General features: G+C 44.5%; 1 protein-coding gene across 1 annotated transcript in view; it reads left to right on the forward strand.

Moving 5' to 3' along the window:
* Nucleotides 1-210: 210 nt before the first annotated feature.
* COL16A1 (collagen type XVI alpha 1 chain) overlaps nt 211-23,117 on the forward strand; it is a 121,230-nt gene continuing 98,323 nt past the window's right edge. The window contains exons 1-4 of the mRNA XM_089479163.1: nt 211-693; nt 5,215-5,320; nt 15,752-15,826; nt 16,443-16,560. Coding sequence (XP_089335289.1) covers nt 5,233-5,320; nt 15,752-15,826; nt 16,443-16,560 — 281 coding nt within the window. The 5' untranslated portion in view covers nt 211-693; nt 5,215-5,232. The remainder of the gene's footprint in view (nt 694-5,214; nt 5,321-15,751; nt 15,827-16,442; nt 16,561-23,117) is intronic.

Here is a 23,117-nt window from a genome sequence, read left to right on the forward strand (position 1 = left end):
CATCACAAAGCTGAATCCCACTTGCGGCGATGGCTTGGCCCAGGAAAGCTAGTCCTGAAGAGGTGCCAAACTTCAGGGAGACTGTAAGCGAGAGAAGAAGAAACCACGAGACAAGGAGGCAGTAGATGAGCTGGATGAGGTTTTGCGCAGCCTGCAGCAGGCCTTTTGTTCCTGTCCCAGCTGGGCTCGATTAAGCTTTCTTGGCATTCCGGCACGTTTAAGAGCCGTTCGCTTCCAGCGCAGGGGCCTGGTGAAGTAACCGCTCTTCGTCACAGAGAGTCAGCCTCTGGCTTGGAGCAAAGGGGGCGAAATCTTCACTCCTCCACCTCTGAAGGAACAGTGGAAGCAAAGAGGGGAGGGAAAGTCTCCAAAAAGAGATCCAGTTGGGTTCCACTGGGATGTCCCAAACCCTCTCTACAGATTTACTCTCCAGCTTGGGACCAGCTTTCCTCTGTTCTCCCTCCCCGGTTCCTTGCTTTCTCTGCTTGGGACACAGACAGACACACCAAAAAGAAGAAGGAGGAGAAGGAGACAGGGGGAATTCCAAGCAACTCCAAAAGTTTGGAGCAGGCGGTTGCCAGATCCAAGAGTGACGTGGGCTGCGGGCTCACTCCTTGCTTGCTTGCCTGGGGGAACAACGGTTTTCCTTTCTTTGGAAAGGCCATGGCCAGCTGTGTATAGCACCTCCACCAGGTAAGAGAACTACTCAATCTCTTGCAGCTCCATAGGGAGAACAAAATCTCATCCACACATCTGTCTGCAATGTCTGGATCTGCTTGTGCATGTGCTGCTTTGATGGGGTGGGCTGCTTTAGGCAAGTCAAAGGGGATTCTTGCTGGGAGGTTCATTTGGAGTGAGAGCTTTGGGGTCACTGAGCATAGAAGGAGGTTACAATTTTGGTGTAGTGCCACAGCAAGATTCGCGCACCAAGAGGAATCTCCTGAATGGTCACTGTGTTGATGATTCTTAAAGAGGAAATCTTCTCTCTACTCGGAAAGAAGCGTTCACATTCTTCTTTCATTCGCTTAAATTTAGGAATGTGGGTGCGGGTGCATGGATCCGACCAGGAGGCTCAGGAAGATGTGGAGGAGGAAAGGCAGGGGCTTTGTAATGTCATCTCGTCTACATTTCTACAAATACCTCCAGATGTATTTTATGAGCAATAAATCCCAGCTAAAGAGACTAACAGACAAATGTCTTGCAACTTGGGAAAACGGTGGGATTTTTCAAGGCAAGGTCTCACCGTATTGACTCAGGAAGCCAGACGCTGTTTTAAAGCAGGCCGTTGTCAGAAGAGAGAGTGCGTTGCTGGATGGGAATTCAGCACATGTTTTCTGTACACACACCTGCAAGGAAATTATGATGTATGCACCATGGGGCCCATCTTTATTTACCGAAGGCTCAGTTGGAGATGTTTCAGGGCAAAGAAAACTCTCCTCCTCCTCCCTTCTCGATGCCACATCAATCAATTTGGGATTAAAAGAGGATGAGATAAATAATCCATCACTAAAAGGTGTGTTGCAAGTTTCGCTAAGGAGACATGTCCCCTCAAGGCAGATTAACTAGTGAGACTCCAGGTCCTTGGTTTTGGTTTTTGTTTTTACCCAGATGGAGGGTTTTGATTGTAGCATGTGGTTTGGCTCATTTTTTTTGAGCCAGCTAGACCAAATCACAAGCTGCAAGGTGGGACAAAAGGAAGGCATTTCTCCCCCGATAAAAATTCTGCCCCCCAATGAAATGTCCCTACAATCCCCAAATTTCTAGCTTTGCAGTCATTTAAAACTGCTCACTTGATCATTTAGAAATACAGTTTTGGCATCCAAAGAAAAGGAGCAGGAAACATGACTAAAGGTAGGCAAAGGCAGCAAATAGAAGGGTTCTGCGTGCAAATGATGTTCAGTGTCTCATGCTCCGCAAAGCTAGACATTCAGAGACTGAAGGAAAATTTAATTCGGGGGCAGAATTCTTACTGGGGACCAATGCATTCATTTTGCAGCCTCACAATTACACTGCGGCCCAGTCACTCTGCAGATGTTAAGACCTGCCAAAGTTAAAATGTGAGCATACCTCAATGCTGCTATTTCCTACCTGGTGGGATCAAACATTGATAGAAATGGGGCCTGCAGTCAGGAAATCAGAAGACGACTATGGAGAGGGTGGCTATGAAAGAACTAGAGAAGATCCTAAACTGCAAAGACATACAACTGAGCACAAATGTTAGAACTATACAAGCCATCGTATTTCCTATTACCATGGATACATGTGAGAGCTGGACAGTTAGGAAAGAAGATAGGAAGAAAATCCATTAATATGAGAATAGTGCTGAGGATCCTATGGACAGCCAAAATGACAAACCAATGGGTCCTAGAGCAGATCAAGCCGGAAACCTCCCCGGACAAAGCCAAGATGACCAAAGTGAGGCCATCTTAATTAGGACACATCATGAGAAAGAAGGACTCATTGGAAAAGAGAATAATGCTGGGAAAGGTGGAGGGAAGTAGGAAGATAGGAAGGCCACACTGCAAGATGGATAATGGACTCTATTAAGGAGATCACTGTGGGTTTTATGGAGTTGCAGGAATTATGCAGAGCAGGGGAAGACAAAAGAGGGTCTTGGAGATGTCTTATCCAAGAGTCACATGAGTTGAGATCGATTCAAAGGCAGTTACCAACAACAGCCTAGTGGGTTGCTCCCATGGTGTCCCAAAACCTCAAAGGACCACAGCAAATTTTCAACAACTTTCTCACAGCAGAGAGGGAAAAATATTGCAAGCAGGTTATTCAGGAAGACTAGAACTGACTTCATATGGATGGATTAAGCCAACATTTAATGGCATTGCTTAAAGAGATGTCTTGCATCTCGTGCAATTGGGTTTTTTTTTGGGGGGGGGGAGGTTGGTGGGAAAGCAACCAGAAGCTCCTGTATGCCATTCTGCATGCCCTTCACTCACCAGGCATTGCTGGGCTGTGGAGTTGCATCTGGGAGCTGTCCAGCTTCCCTTCCACACCCAAGAATGAAGAACCAGCTTCCATCTTTGTCTGCTATGGGATGACAGCTGCTTCTTCCCCCTGTCCTGATGTGTCCAGCCACACATTCACTATGAACCAGTAGCCAGGGGACACAACTGCCACAATGGCTTCCAACTGCCCTTTCCGTCTCCAGGAGATAAGAAGAACATTTCACCCTTTGGACCTCTATGCGTCTGGGTTGCTGCTGCTTATGCAAGTGAATTCTTAGGGCATCCTATCCACAAGGCCATAAAATCTAGAAACCCCCAAAGCCAGGTATTTGGGATCTATCCACCTCCATGAAGAGCAGTATAGGCTGGGCACCATGTGAGTCCAGCACTGCTTTCTACAGCTAGCAGCATATCCATCCCCCCAACTGTGCCAGTTCAGTGAAGAGTCTCTGGATTAATCCTCTTCCTTCCCACTTTTTCGTCTGCTTTAAAAAATCCTTTTCTCACTCCTCCCACTTTATCCTCAGCTTATGTTGATTGCTGAAAAATGGGTTCAAATTGCAAACGTAATTTGCACGCAGTTAATTCAGTGGGGAGGGGAGGAAAAGAGGGTGCAGAGTTTGCTCTTCCAAGGAGGCTCAGGCAAAAGCAAACTGCTGCAGCCTCTCCTCGCTGGTGCGTTCTTCCCCGTGAATAATATTTGTCATCTTGTCCCCACTCGGATGTTGCTTGGCCGCATGTGTCCTGGTTTCCACCTGTGAAATGTTGGAGGGTTTATAGTAGCAAGGGAGGGAAGTAGGACAAGGAAATCAAGGTGAAATAGGAGGTTGTTGAATGGTAAAGTGGAGGAGTAAAAGCAGAGTTTCTCCTCCCTTTTCATCCTTCTTCACATTCTGGTCACCAAACCAGATGGCGTCCGGACTGCAACTCTTTTGCTAGGAGTTTATGTTTGTTCTTACGGGCCTATGGGATGATTCAGCTAAAATGTGTTGAAATCCCGCGGATATAGCAACAAAGTTTATGAGCGACCCGTGGCAATTAAAAATGATTAAATAGCCTATCTCTAGGTAGCAAAATTGGCCCTCCGAAGTGGAGAAACAGCTTCCCTGCACACTTTTCTCCCAAAAATTAATTCCACAAAATAACTTCCATACTCCCCCCGGCCACCACTTTTCTTTCCTGGATGCTGCCACAAAATATCCATCTCCTCACACATCCGTTTCTTATTATGAATGAAATTTCATCAGAGCTGGTAGCAAACTTGGGGGTGGCGGAGAGAGAGCAAGAGAGTGTGAGGAATGGACTAAGGCTGGTGCTTTCTTACTGAGTTCCTCTGCTGTAATGCCTTTTCCAGATGTCCCATCCTTCCAGAATGCAAGTGGGGTCAAAAACACACACACACAAAGGAAGAAAAGGTGAAAGAATAAACTGACCTGCAGATAACTATCCAGAGGTGTCTTCATAGCTCTTCGCATAGAAGGCGCATGTGAGAGCATCTCCTTTAGGGTTGACCATCCATAGTGTGTGGATATCACAACCCCTCCACAAAATGTATTTGTATATGGAATGGCTAAGCCAGTCTTTGGTTGCAACCTCCCTCCAGCACAACCACTGTTGTGGTTGCTGCAGCTGGCATTACAAATGCATTTCACTGGAAGCAAAAAGAACAGAAATAAAAATTGAGGTGAATTCAGAGGTTCCTTGTCTGCTTGGATAAAGCCCAAGGGAAATTCCAAGGGTCCATCTGTAGTGTAGAAATAATGAAGTTTTGACACTACTTTAAGAGTTGTTGCTCCATCCTGTGGGATCCTTGGATTTGTAGTTTTGCAAGGACTTTAGACTCGTCTGCCCAAGAGGGCTGGTGCCTCACAAAACTACAAATCCCAAGATTCTAATGGATGGAACCATGGCAGTTAAAGCAGTGCCAAATGGCATTGTCTCTACAGTGTAGATGCTTCCTGAGAAAGTAAAGGGTGTAGAGAAGGAGAGGTGAAATTTCTGCATTCCCATATAGGAAGGCAGTGTGGTGTAGTAGTCTGTGAGTTGCACTAGGATCCGGAGAGACCAGGGTTCGAATGCAAGCCATATAAAGCTTCATGTCTTCCCAAGAAGGACCTCTGCAGTGAACTGGGGAGAATTAGCTGCTGAGGCTGGGTTTCTTTATGACTTTAATTTTAACCAGTGATCTTAATGGGATTCTGGCCATTTTCTCCTGCCAAGGGGCTTTACCTGACCGTTGCTCATTCTCTTCTAGGTCACCTACAGACTCACCATGAGGAGAACTGGGCTTCCCATTGCATGCTTGGTTGGCATCTTCTTTGGAACCTGCAGAGGAGGGAAACTGCTTACCTCTCCAGAAGGTAAGAGAGCCAGCAATAGGAAGATGTGGTCGATATCGATACACACACACAGCTGGTTCCTTAATGGGCTGCAGATGGATGGCTAAGATTGCGTCTTGTATTACATGTCAGAGAATCTACCAAAATCGATACAAACTACCAGCAGCTGCAATGAGTGTTGGGCACATAATAACGTACCACCAGCCTGGTCTATGAAGGCAAGGTTTCCTTTGGCGACATAGAGTCGGCCCGTTGCTTCCCCAGATTCTGCTTTCACAGGTTCAACAACCCACAGCTTGAAAATATCCCCCCACCAAAAAATAAAAATCTAAAAGCAAACTTAGATTTTGCCATTTTATACAAAGGACATTGTTTTCTACCCCATTGTATATAATAAGACTTGAGTATCCATAGATTTTGGTATCCATGGGGAGTCCAGGAACCAAGGGCTGTATTTTTCTTTTTGCATCCAAATCAAGATTCTGCCTGAATGAACATTTGGTTTTCAATGAGTTTAACCATTAGGATGTATAGTTCAATGAGATATTAGAAGAGCTCTCTGGATAAGAATGCTCTAAATCCCAGGATCCCACAGGATGGCGCTACAGATCTTAAAGTAGTGGTGTCAAATTGCATTATTTCTATATAGATGCACCTCTAGTCTACTTCCTTAAATGATTCTGAGGACGTAGACCAAGTCTATGAAAGCTTATGTTATAACTTCCTTTACTCAGTTACAAGATCCCTTTGCATACTGCTATTCCAGACTAACATGGCTATTTCTTTGTATTCTACCCAGTTGTTGAATGGTGAGTCAAGATGTAGGCAAATCTAATTGATTCAATGGTTCTACTTGAGTTGAGGACTAACAATAAGATTTAGGCCAGTTTCTGCAAACCAGGATGGAAAACTTGTGTGCAACAGTGTTGTAAAAAGCCACTTGTAAAAGAGTCCCGTGATATTTGCCATCATCTTGAGGCCCTCCTTATCTCTCCCAAACACCCGCCAGAGGATTCTGCCCAGAGCTGGGGAGCTGAGGGCATCGGGATGACTTTTCACAATCAAGCCTGAGCCCCAAATGCCACAATTCCTGTGCCATTGTGCCTTGGCTCAGGAGGGCAAAAGTCAGCAAGATAAACCATGGAAGGCCTGCTGGAGAATTAATCTGCTGCCATCTCTGACTGACAGATCGAGGTGCCCGAAGGTGCATGTTCAGCAACAATTCTCCGTGACTGATAGCTGCCTTCATTGCTCCCGGCGTTTTGCTGCAGGCAGCCTCTGGAGAAACATTTCTGAGCTGTCCGTGTCGCGGTGAAAATGCAATGCCAACATCCGGCCAGGGTTGTAACGGGATAAAATGCTATCTGTCAGTTCAGCTCAGATCCCAAGTGTGGCCTCCATTTCTTTGAAAAACAGCTCTCTAGATCTGCCAGGTGGCATGGGGGATTCTGGGGACTGTCATCCCCCCCCAAAAAGGTGGCCTAAACCCTATTGTTACATTAGAGCTATTGATTCCTTGATTCTATGATTCTATTCAGCTGGCTTTACTTCTGCAGCAACTCACTATTCGATGAATAATTCCATGGATTTACTTTAGTGGAAACTGTGGCATAGTAGTTTTGAGTGTTGGACTACAGAGACCAGGGTTCGATTCCTTACTCAGCCATGCAACCACTTGGTGACCTAGGGCAAGTCACACGCTCTCAGCCTCAGAGGAAGGCAATGGCAAACTTGAACAAATCTGGCCAAGAAAACCCGATGATAGGTTTGCCTTAGAGCTGCGACAATTCGGAAATGACTTGAAGGCACACAGCAACAACAGCAACAATAACTCACATGCTACCAGACAGTATTTTGTTTCCCCCAAGTTTTCCAAGTTATCCTCAGTGCTGACTAAAAGTAACTTAGTCCAAAATAAATTCAGCACTCTGGAAAAACTTTTGAGTCCACACTGGGATTGAGGCTGCAGTTTGAAAGTGCTTTCCAAGGTGCTGAGCCTGAGCTCCAAAATATATTCAGCATCCTGGATAGCGCCTTTTAAAATGTACCTTAAAAGCTGGAGCCCATTCTGACATGGAAACCCTCAGCCATAGCTGGATCTTTTTGAAAAGCATCTTCTGCTTTACACTTGGTTTGCTTCCATTTCTTTTCTTCCCCAAGCACACGTTGTCTTTCCTTCTCCCTCTGGTTCTTTCTTTCTCTCTGTCTCACCAGTGTGCAAAGGCTGAACACTAAAGGAACTACTTCAAACAGACCCCCTCTAACCTTTTGTTCGGCAAAGCAGCCTCACTTCGATGTAAGGCAAGGCTTGTGCATCTCACGGGGGGTTGCAAACGCATGCCTCTGGCTCCACGCACATGATCTGTGCAACTTCCCAACCCCTCTCAGCAGGAACCCAAGGCTCCTGGTTGCGTGGGGTAACTCACCTGCCCTATTTGATGTCTGGTGTCTCCTACATCGTAACTGGGCTCAATGCTCAGGTGCGCGGTGAATAATTCATTGAGGCCAAGTCTGCCTCCGTTTCTTTGCATGTTGGTTTGTCAGCTGTTGAAGGTTTTCTTTTTTGCCAAAAAAGACTAAGCAGAAATATATTTCAAGCAGGAAATCAGGATAAGAAAGGCAAAACTGTTTTAAGGCCAGATCGTGGCTTCCATGTTTTTTGGCATGGCGAATCCGCTCTGATTCTTGAAAAGAGTCATCCAGGGTACTGAACTTATTTGGGGTTCCCTGTCCCCATAATGAGGTGGCTTTTAAAAGTCCAGTACTCACCAGTTTAAAAACAAAATGGTTTGAGTATGACTATAGAAGACCAGGTTTCAAGTTGGTGCTCAGCTATGGAAACCCATTGGGCAACTTTGGCCAAGTCACACTCTCTCAGCCTCAGAAGAAGGCAACAGCAAACCTCTTCTGAGTAGATCTTACCAAGAAGAAAACTCTAGGACAAAGCTGCCATAACTCAGGGGCACATAACAATGACAATGTGCAAATCTCTCTCTCTCTTTTTTCTCCTCCCTTTCACTTGTATTTCTTCCGCCGTCATCCATCACTGGCAAAGTAACATAGTATTTTCCACTGGCTGTAGGCAATATTTCAGAGGAAGGAATTGGCAAAACACCTCAAAATATTCCTTGCTTAAGAAAACCCTATGAAATTCATGGGACCGCCATAAGTCAACAGCCAGCTTGTAGACATACACACACACTTGCATATATATCTCCATAAATTTTGAGCACAGAAGATCTTTTCTGCCCTGCTACAGACTCTGTTTGATGTGTAGTGGTTTGAGCGTTGGACTACAACTCTGGAGACCAGGGTTCGAATCCCTGCTTGGCCATGGAAACCCACTGGGTGGCCCTGAGCAAGTCGCACTCTCTCAGCCCCAGAGGGTGGCTGTTTGTCTCAGATCGACTTTGTCCCTGAGTTTGGGTCCCTGGATGGACTCTCATAACAACCTCTCTCCTATCCATTTCTGTTATCAAAAGCTGAACTGCACCTCTCCTTCCAGCCTCTAAGGGTTCTCCATCTCTCCCACTGTGAAATATAAAACAGAAAGACCGTCCATCTCCCTGACTTACGGGCTTGTTTTCCCCCCTAGGAATTGGCTAAGCTGACCTATAAACAGCAGGCACCTCTTCTTTATGGCTTCATTTATAATGTTTGCTGTTGTGGTTGTGGTTGTGGTTGTGTACTTTCAAGTTCTTTCTGATTTATGTTGTCCCTAAGGTTTTCTTGGCAACTATATAACAACCCCCAAATATAGTGGGCCCTTGGTATGTGCTGTGGTTTGGTTCAGGACCCCCATGGATATCGCAATCCATGAATGCTCACATCCCATTAAATACAGTGGAATAGGAAAATGGTGTCCCTTATATCAAATGACAAAATCAAGCTGTTGGTGGCGGAGTCTGTGGCTGCAGAATCCATGGATATGGAGGGCCAAAAAAACCCTCCTCCTCCCAAACCAGAAGTAGATTTGCAGACACTTCTGGTTTCATTTGGGGGTTTTGTTGTTTGTTCGTTTGTTGCAATTTTGGACAATCTGTGTGGCTCCCAAAGGGTCCCGGAGGCATCAAATTGACCTCCAGACCCCTGCTTCCAGTTCCCCACCCAGATGGAAAAGTAAGATATTGTTTGCCCAAACAGAACAGTTCCATCGAATGAAGGCAAGAGGCACTTGTGTGAGCTACAGATATGTTTGGCTGCTTCAGAGACAAAGAATACTTCAGTAGCTCCGAACAAAACAGGGCACTTTGGAAAGGAAATTCCAAGCTTTCCCAGCACTGCTACAGATTTCCCGTTATGACCTTGGGCAACTTTCTTCAGAGCTCATAAAAATAGCTTTCCCGAACCTGATCTCCTCCAGATGTGTTGGATTGCAACTTCCATGATTCCTAGCCAGGGTGAGCAATGGGAATGGCTTTCAAGATGGAAGAGGTTACCATAGAATATATGCTATACTCCCTGATCAGTATGAACTACTGCTTTGGAACAAGGGTATCTTCTTAACATGGGCCGAAGTGCTGTGCATGGAGTAGTGCTTTGACTTTTGGACTATGACTCTAGAGACCAATTCAATTCCCGGCTCAACCATGAAACCCATTGGGAGACCTTGGGTAAGTCATATGCTCTCAGCCTCAAGGTTTTCCATGGCGAACCTCCTCTGAACCAATCTTGCCAAGAAAACCCCAACATAGCGTCACCTTGGGGTTGCCATAAGTTGAAAAATGAATAGAAGGCCGACGACAATAACAAACAACAAGCTGTTGTTAATCCCGACTAAAACAAATCCATTGAATCAATTGGATCCACCTAAGTGTGGACTCACTGTTCCATGACTGACCAAACAAGTCTATTCCAATTCGGTCTCCAAATGATTTCCAACATCCGATGCTGAAGTAAGAAATTTTGGAATATATATATATATTCCTTTCCCCACCTTCCATTGTCCCTTTTCAATTATTATTTTTAAAGGAACCATTTGTGCCGAGAGCTTGCCCCTGCAATGTTCAAACTCTGGCAAAAACACTCTATTTTTGCTCTTTCCCGGGCGGTGCGAAATTTAAAGCAGCCTTCCAAATTCCTTCGAGGGGAAGCAGCGCAGGGAAACTCATTGCCTGCAGGCAAAGATTTTGCCAGTTACTATTTCAGATGTTGCTATTTTACCCTTTTGCAGCTCTCCGGCTTCATCCATGCGCTGAGGCTCTCCTCCTCTCCTTTCCTTGCAATCTCTTTTTGCGTTACTGAGACATGCTCTCCTTAAAATTCCTCAGATGTTGACTCACGCAACATGAGGACACCTCTCTTTGAATTTCACTTTGGGCAAAATCTGGAGATGCCATAGTGATTAGGAAACCACGATCCCACCCTGATGTTCTTAGTTTGTGGAGGATTTTTTTTGTTTTGTTTTCTGCCTTAGTCACTATTGATTCACTCAAAAACATTCATAGTATTTCCATCAAAGAGCTCAAGTTGGCTAAGCGCTTCTCTCAAAGCCCTTTAGATGTTTTAGCCTGAGGAGGAATGGGGAAATTCACAGCGCATTTGGGCGGCAGCGACAGCCACCGTTCTTTTCCGGACCACTGTCCTTTCACTGTGTCGAAAGCAACCCAGATGACCCGCTCAAAGGCATCCTTTGGCCCACACAAATCCATTGACTTCCTTTTGGATGGATTTTTAATGGCTCTGGCAGCAATTTGAGAAGCAGATGCTGTAGTCTGGATACCTCTCAAGGGCCCTCAGGTGCTGTTTATTTCGGGAGCTATGGTGTCCATTTGTTTTCATATATATACATATATATATATATATATATATATATATATATAGAAACAACCACAACACTTTGCAGTGAACTGAGGCTGCAGCTGTTCTGAGACTGTGATTATGTGGCTTGCAACTCGAGGGACGCTGCATTAAGGAAACCATTCGTCGTGGAGAGGAACCATTCATGACTTTGTGGCTCCAGGATGACACCCAAGGACATAAGAAAAGGCCCAAGGCAGTATTAGAGGAAAAGTCAACCTCGTCCATCCTGTTCAGAGCTGGAACCAGATCCTGGCCTCCTCAAGACTTCTGTCTCAATCCTTTTTGTTACCCTCAACTACAATCAGTCTTCCATATCAATGGAGGTTCAACTGCTATTGCTATACTTCATCCACAGATTCAACCATCCATGGCTTGGAGATATATACATACACACACACACACACACCTCCATATTAGCTAGGGCTAAGGGCACAAGGCCCCTGTGAATATGGGAAAACCGCAAATAACAAAAACACCATATTTTTACCTGAGAGGACACCTCTCTGGGTCCTCCAGTGCAACTCTGTGGTCAACGTCCAACAGACACTGACCATAGAGTTGCGATGGAGAAGCTACAAAGGCCTAGTAGAGCATTCTCTCTAAGAATCTTTAGGTCTTTCAGTGCAATGTTTGGTTAAAGTTGACCACAGAGTTGTACTGGAGGACCTGGATATTCCTAGAGAGAACATATTAATCAAATCCATGAATAATCAAAGCCGCAAAGATCAAAGCTGCAAATATGGAGGAATGAGTGTATATGCATTCAAAAAAAGCAAAGCTTGATTTTTCAATTTGATATAAGGAACACCATCTTACCACACCATTGTATTTTTGTATCCATTGGTGGTCCTGGAATGGGACCACAGCGGATATCAAAGGCTCACTGTACAATAGACCCATGGAATCAAAGGGACTAACATAGTGTTGTCGCCCTGTTCAGTAGCTGATATAGTGAGTCTCTTTTAGTTGGAATTTTCCTCTAGTTGGGACCAGTGGATTTCCATGGCCTAGTGGAGACTCAAACCCAGAGTCACAGTCGGACACACAAACCACTACACCATGCTGCCCATACACATAGGAAAGCCAGCACAGCAGCACAGAGGAAAGTGCCATGGATCTCCTGGAGTGAGGGCTAACAAGAAGGTTAGGCCCATGTGAACTTGTGGGATGTCACTTCCACAACTATGAACTGAATCCAGTCATTGTACTACAGCCAAGAAATATGACCACATGTGTAAGGGAACTTACTCATGTGTAGGACAAAGGCGGGATCCATGTCAAAGGCCTTCTTTTCAGTCTTCTTCACTTATTGTGCATTGACTCTGTCTCCCTGCTTGGCACACTTCTCCGGCATCAACATGTCCACAAGGGTTTAATGATAATGCATGGTTTTGTCCTTCTGTATCATTTGGATAGGAGGAGAACAACGGAGGGCTTAGGACAGTAAGGTAAAGGGTTCTTGGGGAGATTGATTAATACTAATGATACTAGGACTAGGTCTCTAAAAAGAAAAGAAGAAAGATTTTTGAATCAAAATTAGAGATTTGAGCTCAAAGCGGAGAGGAATGTGAAAAAAAGAGCATGTCGATTTAGGGTTGAGATCTGCTGCCCTTCTGGGACGCATGCCAAGTGAATGGACTGGCAGGAATAATGGAACAGGATTAGTGGCGAATTGAGTGGAAGTAATCCTTCTGTTGTAAGTCAACTGCAATGGCAAAAGAGTAAATGTTTGTCCTACTTAACTTGAGACATTGGCTTGAATCTTATTGCAGCCTTAAGTAGACACACAGAATCAATTAGAAACACTTAGACCATTGAAAAGTTGACTCAAAGGCACTACTTTAGTTGGGATAGATCAATAGTTGTATTCCGACCCTGGGGCTACCCACATTTTTAATGGTTTGTATTTTAATATATTATATTTTAATTTATAACTGTTTTAATCCTTAACATCATTTAATTGTGTTTTTTTTTAATTTTATATTTATGCATTTTAACATTTTGTATTGTTTTTAAATTGTATTGCTTTATATTTGTTCGCCGCCTTGAGTCCCTATGTTGGGAGAAAGGCGGAATATAAGATGATGATGATGATGATGATGATGATGATGATGATGATGATGATGATGATAATGGAAGCCCTCTCTAGTTTTCACTCATTGCTTTGTTCCAAGGCTGAAACTTATCCAAGGTTCCCCTGTGGGTTTCCATGGATAAACAGGACTTGCGACCCTAGTCTCCTGGAGTCAGAGTCCAATGCTCAAACCATCACACCACACTGCCTCTGATTGGAAAGATTATTATTATTATTATTATTATTATTATTATTATTATTATTAACCTTTATTTATAAAGCGCTGTAAATTTACACAGATCTCTTCAAAGGAAGTTTGCCATTGTCGCCTTCTTAAAAAGCGGTCTCAAACTGGATTATTTTTGCCGTGTGTTTTGGACCATAGTGAGCCTGGGCACCCCATCCCATCTCCCAGAGTTACTGCAAGAGGAAAACAACATAGTCCTAGTAGAGTGGGATTGATATGAGATGGAGAGAGAATCAGCCTCTTGGCAAGGATGACTTCAAAGGTTTTGGGAAGAATTAGCTCATCCTTTACTGTCTTCTGAGGGATACCCCCCTGAGAAATGTATCAGCTTGGTTGCCGTCTAATGTGGAAACTGGAGAGGGACCAGCTTTCCTCTTGCCAGCGCTGGGCCTCTAAGCAACGGTTCGCGATGTGCGATTCTGCTGCAGGGATGAAGCTTTCCTTCTCTCACCATTGGAGCCACGCATACAGTGTCGCTGCTGTAGACCCCAGGGACATGGCAGGGCTTTGATAATATCCAAACTTGGGAAGATTGTGTTGTGGGTCCTCCAGAAGCTCAGTAGAGACGGCTTAGCAACTGCAGCAGACAGAATGAAAAGCAAAAAACCAATGGTGGCTCTGCTTGCTGGATGGAGCGCTGCATTCCCATCTTTTATTCATTAGCTCTGGATATCTACATCTGGGTATGTGCATCAGAATCAGCCCTGCCATTAGACACATTGAGACAACTGCTTCAGGAGGCGATCTGGAAGGAGTGGGAAAAATGCAGACTTTGGACTGCATATGACATGAGTCCACCATTGTTGTTGTTGTTGTTGTTGTGTGACTTCAACTCGTTTCTGACCTATGGCGACCCTAAGATGAACCTATCATTGGGTTTTTTGGGCACTTTTCTTCATCACCTGGCATTCATTGGTGATCTCCCATCCTAATATTAACCAAGGCTGATCTTGCTTAGATTTCAAGATCAGACAGGGTCTGGTGGCTTCAGGGTATGTGTGTGCCTTCAAGTCACCTGTCAACATATGGCAAGCCCATGAATTTCATAGGGTTTTCTTAGGCAAGGAATACTCACAGGTGGTTTGGCCAGTTCCTTCCTCTGAAATAGAGCACCACACACTTGATATTCATTTGCCATCTAAGTGCTAACAGGACCGATCCTGCTTTAGCTTCTAAGATCATGCGGGATCTGGTGCTTTAAGGGTATGTGTGCGTTTAGCATCCATGATAACTGATAGCAGCCATGTTACTGCAGTGGTTGAGTCCCTCCTGGGCTTGGTTCAGATTTTAGAGGGTCCATTGAAATGGCTAAACCTGTTGGAGGAATGTGGGCTAGCCAGTTAGATGATTCCTGTAAAGTTTGGGCTAAAACCCAGAGTGGATTCACTGCCCTATTGAGAGCCTCCAGCTGAGTGGTAGACTACCCCAAGAGAAAGGAAATGCCGTTTCCAGCAAACGCATCTCAAAGCGTGAGTCAGTTTTCTTTTCAAAATGCCACTTCATTATTCATTGTCATAATTTCCAAAATAAAGTGTAACACTTGGAAGCTGAAGGATTTCACATGCCGTCTTGGCAAAACCCGGACCAGCGTCCCAGTTAAAAGGTGGGCCAAGCGATCAGACTTGATTTCCCTCATGCCCTTGTTGTTGTTGTTTTAATCATTTATTCCATCTGCTTTCCGCATTGGACTGCAAGTTATTTTTGCTCTGATCTGCATGAACACTGGTATGAATTTGGGTGGACTTCCTTCCCTCCCACCCACCTCCCAAAAAGGCCCACGACAACAACTTTGTCAAATATATGCATGATTTCTGAACAATTGTTCCCCAACAAATGACGTGTTCTTGCGTGTGTTTTGCAAATCCCATGCACTTTTGCAAACACGGTTTCAAATGTTCCCATTTTTGGGACATACCTATTTATGTGCAATGGTGGAGGGGAGATGGACTGCATCACAACCTTCAGAAAATTGCAGGATATTGTTATTTGAATGAATTTAATTTACATGTTTTTGTGGGTTTTTCGGACCATGTGGCCATGTTCTAGAAGAGTTTATTCCTGACGTTTCACCAGCAGCTGTGGCTGGCATCCTCAGAGAATGAAGGTAATGGTCAGCATCTTCAGTATCTTTCTCTGCAGATGCCAGCCACAGATGCTGGCGAAACGTCAGGAATAAACCCTTCTAGAACATGGCCACAGAGCCTGAACCCCACCCCACCCCCCCCAAAAAAACTATGGATGCCGGCCATAAAAGCCTTCGAATTTGATTTAATCTTGAGATTCAGAAAGTATAACTTGATATAACTAATCACTGGGTTCTGTCTCACAGTGGAGAAGTGTCCACAGATGCAGAAAGAAGGTCTACGCTTGGACCAGAGCAGTGAGGAATATGTCAATATTACAGGTGAGGATCTTGCATATTTCTCCAAAATTCATCTCCTTCCCCAGAATTTCTTTCCTTCCTATCCGTTTTTCAAGGGAAGCCAGATTGGCAGATGGAAAGGCAAAAGTCAATGAGAGACAGGCAGGAGAACCTCCAAATTTTTGGAGTTCTCTTCAAGGCTTTGCTGGAAGAAACAAGGCAGATGATATTTCTCTTTCTGTTGAGATCAATGGGGCTTGCAGTGCGCAGATGAGGAAGTGAAAGCTCCAGGCCACATCCATGAGGACTAGTGACTTGCGTCACCAAATAATATTGTTAAAAGCAGAGTTCCAGACAGAAATAGTCAAAATTTCCCATTCTAGTAGAGAACAATTGCTTTTTTTTTCTTTTCTTTTTTTGTGCAAAAAGGAAGAAGGAATATCTCCTAAATTTGCATTTTAAAAAAATGTTGTATGACTGTTCTCCATTTTAGAGAGGTTTTCTGAATGATTTTGCCTGCAACAGCACCCAGCCAGCATAATAATCAGATTCAAAGGAATTTGGTTGGCAGAGAAGTGGAAGATTTAGGCGGCTGCATTCGCACAGGCCTTGCTTGACTCTTGATCCCCGCTCTTTTCATTTCTGTCCTTTTTTGCAGGATTTAATCTAATTAAACGGTTTGCTCTCCTGAAAACCTCCGCCATTAAGAAAATCCGTAACCCCAAAGGCCCGCTGATCCTGCGGCTGGGCAGCACCCCTCTGGTTCGACCCACAAAGTAAGTATTCTCAAAGCTAGTAAATGGCTGCACATCAATAGTGTGGCTTTATCACCTATGGGTTAAGTTACTACACTAAACAGAGCTTGTTAATCCCAGCTGTGGCATGGAGCATTTTCTACTTCACAGACAGAGAAAGCATGCCTCTGCAAACCTGTCCAAATGCATGTTACGAACATAAGATAACAAGAAAAACCATGATGGAGCAGAACAAAGGCTTATCTAGTCCAGCCTCCTGTTCACATTGTGGACAACTACGTATCTCTGGAAAGCGCACCAGCAAGAGATGAGGACAACTGCACTCTTTGTCTCATGTCCTATTGTAGTTGTGTGCCTTCAAGTTATGTATGATTTATGGCAACCCGAAGGCAAACCTATCATGGGGGTTTCTTGGGAGAATTTGTTCACAGGGAGGTTTGCCATTGCCTTCCCCTGAGGCTGAGAGAGTGGGACTTGCCAAAGGACTCCTGGTTAGTTTCCATGGCTGAGCAGAGACTCGAACTTTGGCCTCCCAGTGTCAACACTCAAACCACTACATCACATTGGCTCTTCTACTAAGCTGGCTTTGCTCAGGTCCCATACCAACTGATCTACAGATGCATCCTGCCTTTGATAATGGATTGATATATTATTGATATAAACAGAGGTTGGATGGCCATCTGTCTCAGGGAGTGCTTTGATTGTGTGTTCCTGCATGGCAGAAGATGGTTGGAGTGGATGCCCCTTAGGGTCCTCTCCAACTCCATGTTTCTACTGTCATTGTAACTAGTGGACACTGATGTCCCCATCCTCCGTAGATTTTTTTCCAGTCTACTTTTGAAGGCATCCAAGTTGTCAGTCATCACTGCTTCTTGTAGCAGTGAATTCCACAGTTGATCTATATACTGTGTGGACGAACTGCATGGCTGAAAGGCTACAGACTTAAACTGGTTGGTTAAGCATCTTCTCTGCGCAGGACTCAGAGGGAATTGTAGTCCGCTTTCAAATGTGTTTGCCTTCAGGAAAGTTGCTTATGTTGAAAGCCGAATCCTCTGAGCCCTTTGAGTGTATCATAACACGGTATGCCACGGACAGTTGGGTCCCCATGGCCTCATTCCCACTTACAAATAAATCGGTGTGCAATCCGAATCGATGGATCGATTCAACATCGGAGTGTGGTTCACACTACATTTGCCCTGGTCGCATTTTCTTGCTGCAAAATAAAATAAAACAACCCACTTGTGGTTCACAGTGATGAATGAATCGATTCAAAATGGATCTGCTCCAGCCTGTCGAAGGGCAAATATAAATCGATTCTGATCTGCATCTGGTTCACACTTGCGCAGAATTGATTTATCCAAAAAGACGTGGAAAAAATCAGCATCAAAAAGACACAGGTTAAATTATTCTAGTGCATGCCCCCCCCCCGCTCCAAATTGCTTCAGCGAATCTGTTCAAGTGGGAACTGGTGTCATTTGAAGCAGTTCAAACCGATTTGCGATCCGGTTTAAAAGGTAGTGGGAATGAGGTCTATGTTGGTACCAGTCTTGGGACCCAAGAAATCCAACCTGTCAACTCTATAAAGTTTCTAGGCCCCTCCAAGGCAAGGTTTTTTGTGGGTGATTCAATCACAGCCAAAGGGCAGGAAGACGTTCTTCTTAATCCTAGAAAGTAAATCATAGCTCAAAACCAACAGAGTTTTTGGGTGTCTTCCAAGGCCTTATGCAATCAGTATTGCTCCATGTGTGTTTTTCTTTTCCTCGCTGAAGCTTGGCATTCAGCCTGACGGGTCTAGACTGGTGGATTGAAGCAGCTTAAGCTGTTTACTTGCTGGGCCTTCCCTTCCATCGAGGCCCGGAGGCGAAGCAGAAAAGGCAAACTTGGAATCTGTCTCCCCCCCCCCCCCCCAACTCTCTGGCTTCTGCTTGTAGGATAGTCATTGTCATAGACCAACCTAGATGGAAGCCATGGAGCTCCTAGCTGCCATTCTCAGCCCCAAGAAATTGGGCTAGGTATTCTCACATCCGTCAGGTAGTGATGGCGAACCTATGGCACACGTGCCAGAGGTGGCACTCAGAGCCCTCTCTGTGGACACATGTGCCATTGTCACAGCACAGAGTTTGCCAGAGTTTGTTACTAGAAAGCCAGAGGGACATGGCACTTTGCAATAAATAAGTGGGTTTTGGGTTGCGGTTTGGGCACTCGACCTTGAAAAGCTTCACCATCACTGGTTCTGGATTTAGCTGGACTTAAAAAGACCTGTCTAAGGAGTTGGACCTCACTTGTATACAGGGTTTTAGCACCTGGGATAGCTCCTCTATCTACAACCACCTGCAGCAGGTTCACCTGCCATTGAGATGGAAACCATGAGCCACCTCTGATGGCTTCTCTTGGAAGAGCTTGGAGAGGACAGCTGCCCCCTAGCAGAACCTGAAAAACATCTCTTAATGGGTAACTAGTTGGCATTATAGTTCCAAGGCACAGAGAGGTAGCCGGGGGGGGGGGAGTTCTTGGGGTCCAGACCCCCCCCCCTTCCATTAGAAAAATGAATGGTGTGTGCTGCTGCGCCGCAGCACTCAAGCCCCATTATAATGGTGGCACTTAGTCTGGACCCCCCCCCCCCCTTCCTAAAATCCTAGCTACGTCCCTGCAAGGCATCAAAATGTAGTTTGATACCATTGTAGTCACAACTTTTAAAAACACAGGAACAGCTACATTTGCCCTAAGGTACACTTGAAAACTCCATGTTGTGGTTGCACCATCCTCAGGCCAACCAGAAACAGACATGTTTCTGTACCAGCTTTCAAAATTCCAGAGTTCTTTGCTCAGATACAATACAGGAAGATTTAATGTTGTGTCATTGACATGTTGTACAGAGATGCTATGATAAAGAAAAGGGACTGTACAGTGAGCCCTTGGTATCTACTGGGTTTTGATTTTGGGACCTCCTACGGATAGCAAAATGCATGGATGTTCAAGTCCCATTATATCCAATGATATGGTAAAATGGTGCCCCTTATATAAAATTGCAAAATCAAGGTTTGCTTTTGGGGAATTTACATATATTTTGAATAATTTCCAGTCATGGATGTTTGAATCCATGGATAAAAAATCCATGGATACGGCGGGCCGAATGTCCAGTCAGACAGCAGTATCCATGGAGTCTGCATCCATGGAACCCACTATCTACTACGCCTTGAAAATATTCGGGAAGAAATCCAAAAAGCAAGCCTTGATTTTGCTATTTTACACAAGGGACACCATTTTACTGTGGCGGTCTATATAATGCAACTTGAGCATCACCGATTTTGTTATCTACATAAAGTCCTGGAACCAACCTCCTGGTGGATACTAAGGGCTCACTGTAGTTCTCAAACTGGGCTCCTCAAATATTTGGTTTTCCACTCAATGGCACTCAAGCTTACTGGCAACAGAAAAGGCAGGAAAAAGCCTATGGCCAGGATCCTTTTGGTGACATGTGCTGTGTAGTAAGAAATGCACTCTCTTTCCATCTCCTACACTGTCTCTTCAGTGTCCACAATTGCACATGAGGCCACATACCCATAACTTTTTAAAAAATAAAACCATCCTAAAATCTTGCAGTTAGACTGGAAAAGCAGTGAAGTCCCTTGTTAAGATGTAACCGTAATCTTAACGTACGGCGCTGACCTGTTTTATCGGCCATTTTGGAACGTTAGAATCACCCAACCACCGTAGCACCAAAGAGCAGTAACAATACTTAAAAATTTAAGCACTGCCGCGTAGTAAAAAATTACAATTCAGGATAAGTCTCGTAAAAATTGGCTATAACGGCAGCTTGGAGCAGCAATTGGAGGTAAGCCGCCAGGACCAATCCATCTGATCTTCACAGCAGGCAAACCCCATGTGAAGCCATTAATGGTGGACTTGGGCAGCTCATACCGACAGCTTTGTAGTCAAGATGGGGCTATTGTGCATGCATGAGGACGCTCCGTTCTTTGCAGAAGTACATCAAATAAGTACAAAGAAAATCCGTAGAGGACAAATTCCCCCAACCCTCCAAAGAAGCAGAACAAGAAGGCCTATGGTTGTGATTGTGTGAAGGAAACAGAAGGAAGAGGGAGTGAACATACTCATAAAACAGCAATGCTGAAGCTTGGGATGTTGACACCCCATTCCTTCCTCATTCAGTTCCTCTCAATCTGCCTCAATTGGGTGCATCTGCACTGCAGAAATAAGGCAGATTGATACCATTTTAAGCTCCGTAGCTCCATTCTATGGAATCTTGGGGTGTATAGTTTTCCAAGATTTTTACCCTTCTCTGCCAAACAGGGTTGGTGCCTCACAAAACAACAAACCCCAGAATTTCTGTACGATGGAGCTACAGCAGTTAAAGTGGTGTCAAACTGCATTATTTCTACAGTGTAGATGCATCCATAGAGGGCAATTCAGGGGGTTAGGAACATGTTGGCTGGTGTCTCCCATGTCAGCGGAGCGGTGAAGCAATTCTAAGGCTTGGATAGCAATAAAGGAGCTGTCCAAAGGACTTGACTCCATTTGGAGCATATAGATCAGCACCTTAGATAAGCTTTTTGCAGTGTGAATTAAAACCTGACATGGATTGACTGCACCACTGCATTGGAAACCTGACCATAGCCTTGTAAGGTGGGCCAGTATTATTATTGCCATATTGCAAAGGAGGACTGAATCGGAAAGAACTATGCTTTGCCTAATATAGACAAAGCTGTCTTATTCCGTATCAGTATACAGAGGAGTTTCGTGGCATCTCTGAGACTAAGTGGGAGAAAGAAATTGGTAGCATAAGCTTTCGTGGAGCCTACGAAATTTCTACTCTCCAGCAGTCTCCAATTTCTTAGCTGCCGGTCCTTAGCCTTTCCTAACCTGTGGCTTAAGTGCAAAATTTTGTTTTGTCTGTGCATTTCCCTTGTGTCAAAAATGTCTGCTACAAATCCCTCTGCGTCTCCCCTTTCCCAAACACATGCAGCTTTTCCCAATTATTGACAGTCTTTTAAACAGTTTATTGCATAGATGGACGGCGCCGTGAGCTGTTGGGAATAGGTGTGTTTGTTTGGCTAGTCCCCGGGTAGCCAGTTATGATCTCTTTAGGCCAGTTATTGTTTTGCTGGGATGATTCGCAAGCCAGGCACGACGATGACCCCCAACAAAAACAAAAGAGAGGAGCAAATGAAAGACGGACAACCTGGATCCGCTCCTCCAAGCGGAGGGCAAGAAGGGGATCCGTTTCCATCCAGCCCCATGGAGATGCCAGTAGCGGTGCCATGGCCAAGGTCTAGTCATTCAGGCCTCTCTCATTCCCTGAGTAAAGGAGCCAGATAGAGATGAAGGGAGAGAGAAACTATCCATCCACCCACGCAGTGATGAGGAAACCGTCTGAACGGTGATATAACTTTTGCAAGGAGTTATTGTGCTCCCCGTCACCAGGGACCTCTCTCTTTGCCGTACTCCAGGAGATGATTATCAGAAGGGGATGTTGTTGTGGTTTTGCAATGGAAAGAACGCGCTGCTACTTTCCATAAATATTGACCGAGGCCAGTAGCAGGCTAGTGAAACTTGACATTGGCATGTACTGGGGATCTGAGGATATGCGAAAGGGTCAGATTTCAGCTCTTCTGAGGCTGGTCTTCCAATGCTACTCAGACTCCTGGAAAAGTTACTGTTTGGGACTACACCAGTTTCTCTCAGAGTAGTCTCATGCAATGGTCTCCATAATGCCTCCATTTGTTTCTTTTCCTCGTTCCTCTCTTTCCTTTTGTGTCATCAGATCAGATTATTATCATCATGATTATTATTCCTTCGGGGGAGGAATGTCAGGGGGAGAGCACTGTCTTGAAAAGTGCATGTGAATGTGTATGTATTCTTCATTTGTTAGATATGGATTATTATTATTATCATTATTTTTACCATTACATCAGGACGGTGAAATCTCAGGGTGAGAGCACTGTCATGGAAAGTGTGCGTGTTTATATATTCATTTGTTAGAAATGGCTTATTATTATTATCTCAATGAAAGGAAGAATTTCAGGGTGAGAGCACTGTCTTGAAAAGTGTGTGTGCCCGTGTTTATCTATTAACTTGTTAGCCATGGCTTAATATTATTATCATCATTATGATGATAAATATCTCAGTGAGGAGAGGAATCTCAGGATGAGAGCATTGCCTTGAAAAGTGTGTGTGCCCGTGTTTATCTATTAACTTGTTAGCCGTGGCTTAATATTATTATCATCATTATGATGATAAATATCTCAGTGAGGAGAGGAATCTCAGGATGAGAGCATTGCCTTGAAAAGTAAGTGTGTGTGTGTGTGTTTGTATATTCCTTATTTGTTAGAGATGGATTATTATTATTATTATTATCATCATTATCATAAATAGTATTAGTACTTCAGGGGGAGGGAAGGGATCTCAGGATGAGAGCACTGCCTTGAAAGGTGTGTGTACATGTTTATGAATTCCTCATTTGTAAAGGATGGATTATTATTGTTGTTATTATTATCTTTATCATTATTATTTCAGCAGCATGTCCTGAGCAACTGCTGGGGTCGATGCTTAATGTGTCA

Source organism: Sceloporus occidentalis, unplaced genomic scaffold (genome assembly GCF_023333645.1).
Source record: "Sceloporus occidentalis isolate IW3139 unplaced genomic scaffold, rSceOcc1.0.p SCAF_13, whole genome shotgun sequence".
Lineage (NCBI taxonomy): Eukaryota > Metazoa > Chordata > Lepidosauria > Squamata > Phrynosomatidae > Sceloporus > Sceloporus occidentalis.